At 49.7% G+C, this 2,974-nt stretch overlaps 1 protein-coding gene across 1 annotated transcript; it reads left to right on the forward strand.

The window, feature by feature from the left end:
* The first annotated feature begins 1,269 nt into the window (after positions 1 to 1,269).
* Positions 1,270 to 2,309, forward strand: LOC125513200 (RAF-like serine/threonine-protein kinase 20). Its single transcript, XM_048678231.2, has 2 exons — positions 1,270 to 1,696; positions 1,797 to 2,309. Exons 1-2 carry the CDS (start codon positions 1,456 to 1,458, stop codon positions 2,159 to 2,161), a joined length of 606 nt encoding a protein of 201 aa, XP_048534188.1. The 5' UTR covers positions 1,270 to 1,455; the 3' UTR covers positions 2,162 to 2,309.
* The last annotated feature ends 665 nt before the right edge of the window (positions 2,310 to 2,974 follow it).

Raw genomic sequence — 2,974 nt, forward strand, 5'->3', positions numbered from 1 at the left:
AAACAATACTAGTAGCGATAGAAAGAAAACACGCTGCCAGTAGTTACATTAGCAGCAGCGTGGGAGTGAACAAGCGCTGCAGCTATTTGTCCTAGCAGTAGCGCGTGCGGCACGCGTTACTGCTAAGCAATAGCTGTAGCGCCTTATTAGTAGCGCGCCTACCCGCGCTACTAGTGATCACAAAACCAGCGCTACTGCTAGGGTTTTCCCTAGTAGTGAGCATTGCGTATATTTTTCTCTCTTTCCCAGTTGTGTCCTCCTCACAGGACAAATCTGTGCTTCCTGTGGAAGCATGTTTTTGCCCAAAAAAACACATTTGTACTTCTCACGGAAGCAAATCAGTGCCGCCATGAGAAACAAATATGTGCTTCGCGTGAAAGCCTATATTTTGGCCCCAAAACACATACGTGCTCTTCGCAGAAGTAAATCTGTGCCTCAACGAAAAGCAAATTTTGTGCTTCTCATGAAAGCACATATTTTTTTTCATTTTTGAGAAGCACATCTCGTGGAAGCATAATTTTTTTCCATGCAAAAAAAAACTCCATGATTTTTGTCTTCTCCAAAACCTAGAAAAAACTAGACGAAAACAAAAAAGAAAGCCAACTAAAACCCAAAAACTCATACAGAAAAAAAATTAAAATTGAGAGGGAGCGCCTAGCACGCGACATGTGATAGCGGCTAGGCGTGCCCCCAGGGCATCCAAATGACCTCTGAAGGTCCCCGCAGGGGATAACCTTTAGTTAGTTGCTCTCGCTTTAGGGAGGTGGTCAGATCAAACAAGTTCGGTCAGGCATCCAACCAAACACTGCCCTACGCCTCATACCCCTTTGGGCCACAGTGACCATGCGAAGGTTTAGAGTAGGGATCATCCATGACAAAACAGATAAAAAATTTCCAGGACTCCAGTGGCTCCGCCGAAGGCTTCAAGCAGCTTGAAAATGTATTCGATGCATCCATTCTTGTGGCGCTACCGGTGCAACAATGACACACTTTAAAACGTTTAAAAAAATTAAAAAAGAATAGCTCATTGACACAACATAAACCAATGTTGTCAGAAAATTTCAAATCAAAAATCGAAACATAGCTTGAGATTATCTGCGGGATTTATTATCAATAGAGAGAATGGATCAAATTCAAAGCCCAACTTGTGTTATATATTACTCAATATCGATTTTTCGTACCCTAAGCTATATTTAAAATTTGATTGTAACAACATGGGTTGATGTTTGATATTTTCTTTAGAAATTTTCAAACATTTTAAAATGTGCTACAGAAGTTCAATGCACCGGTGACACCACAAGGGTGAGTGCACATATATTCTTCCCTCTTGGGGCTACGGTACAGGTGGATGCTGGAGCCACCGCTCCAAAACACACAGAAACACACAGCTTCTTGCGTTCTCAAACACTGATATCGACTTGCAGCTTCAGTGTCGTCCACCGCCGGCAAGAAGGCATGGCGGGCGCGTCCTCGTGGTCGTCGTCCTGCTCGTGCACGTCGTCGCTCGGCTCCTTGGATGACGACGACGTGTTCTGCGTCGTGAAGCCGGGTTCCCCCGGGGCAGCTGCAGAGGGCAGCGTCAAGTTCCTGTGCAGCTACGGGGGCATGATCCTTCCACGCCACCCCGACGGCGCGCTCCGCTACGTCGGCGGCAACAACCGCGTCCTCTCCGTCGACCGCTCCCTTCAATTTCACGGTACATGCCTATTACCAACGACGCCTCCTGCTGTCCATTGATCGTTTCCGGCACTCCAGCCAGTTCAGCTGTTTGACTGTGGATCGATCGATCGCTTCAGAGCTGCAACGGAAGCTGACGGACATGTGCGGATGGGAGGCGTTGAGCCTGCGGTGCCAGCTGCCGACGGAGGACCTGGACGCGCTCGTCTCCGTCACGACCAACGACGACCTCGGCCACCTGCTGGAGGAGTACGACGCCGCCAGCAGGGACCGGCTCCAGCCGCTCAAGATAAGGGCGTTCCTGTTCCCAAGGGCCAAAACGCCGCCGCTCTCGCCGTCCACCCCGTCGTCCAGGCCAACGCCGGCGTACGTCCGCCACCACCACCAGCACCACACGGCTCGCCCCCCTCCGGCTCGTGGGCATTCGGGCCACCGGCGCCCGCACCAGCTCCTGCTCCTCCACAACGGCAGTTGGTTGCAATAACAGCGGGATTAGCAGCCGCGTGCTGATGTATTAGCTTGGCAGTCGTGAGATCGTCCATGGGGCGCTGTGCCGCTGTCGCTCACGAATTTGTAAGCCCTGCTTTGCATGTTTCATAACATACGTACGTACTACTGTAGTAACAGACCTATTAGCTTGGCTTATTTTAAATAAGATTCAGGGTCTGTCCAAAAAAGAGAAGTATGTGTACGAGTCGTTCTTTCCTTTCCTTATCACTTTTTTCGTGATCAAAAGTGTGGATAAGTCCCGGAAACCAGAAGGACAGACGCAAGGGCGATAAGGTTCGTTGGGCGGATTGCGCAGTCAGCCTGTCTGTCTCGTCTCTTTCTGACTTCATTCATGTCTTGTCCGGCTGGTTTTGTTCCATTCCGAATCCGGAGTGTTCCTTCCGGCCGCCTAATGTGTGGATGGAGTGACGCGCTACGCCACTAGAGACCGGGACAACCTAGCATCCCTGGGAGGCCGAAATCACCGTTCTAATCTTGTGAGAACTCTTCATCACTCGTACACGAAATTATTTTGCAAAATGATTTATTTTTTTGAAAACGGCACAGCCCGTGCCGTTTTAGATGAACATGAAAACGCCAAACAAGCCAGCAACCAAGCCAGCGCTGGTGCCTTGGCCGACAGTCAGGCCTCGCTGGCGTTGCAAGCTGACATGGATTGAAACGCCAAGGCTCATGGCGTTTCTGGGCCTCAAACGCCAAGGCCTATGGTATTTCTGTTCTAGATATTTAAATGGTGATGGGGCTCTCATCCACCATTCATCACTCACTCTTTTTTCTTTTGTTGGTC

Source organism: Triticum urartu, chromosome 6A, assembly GCF_056163025.1.
Source record: "Triticum urartu cultivar PI428250 chromosome 6A, HENAU_Tu73, whole genome shotgun sequence".
In the NCBI taxonomy this organism is placed as follows: Eukaryota; Viridiplantae; Streptophyta; class Magnoliopsida; order Poales; family Poaceae; genus Triticum; species Triticum urartu.

Bases quoted from the DNA above. Each gene is read 5' to 3' on its own strand.
- LOC125513200 (XM_048678231.2), top strand. From the start codon at position 1,456: ATGGCGGGCGCGTCCTCGTGGTCGTCGTCCTGCTCGTGCACGTCGTCG. The intron at 1,697-1,796 runs GTACATGCCTAT...CGATCGCTTCAG, and splicing joins CCGCTCCCTTCAATTTCACG to AGCTGCAACGGAAGCTGACG.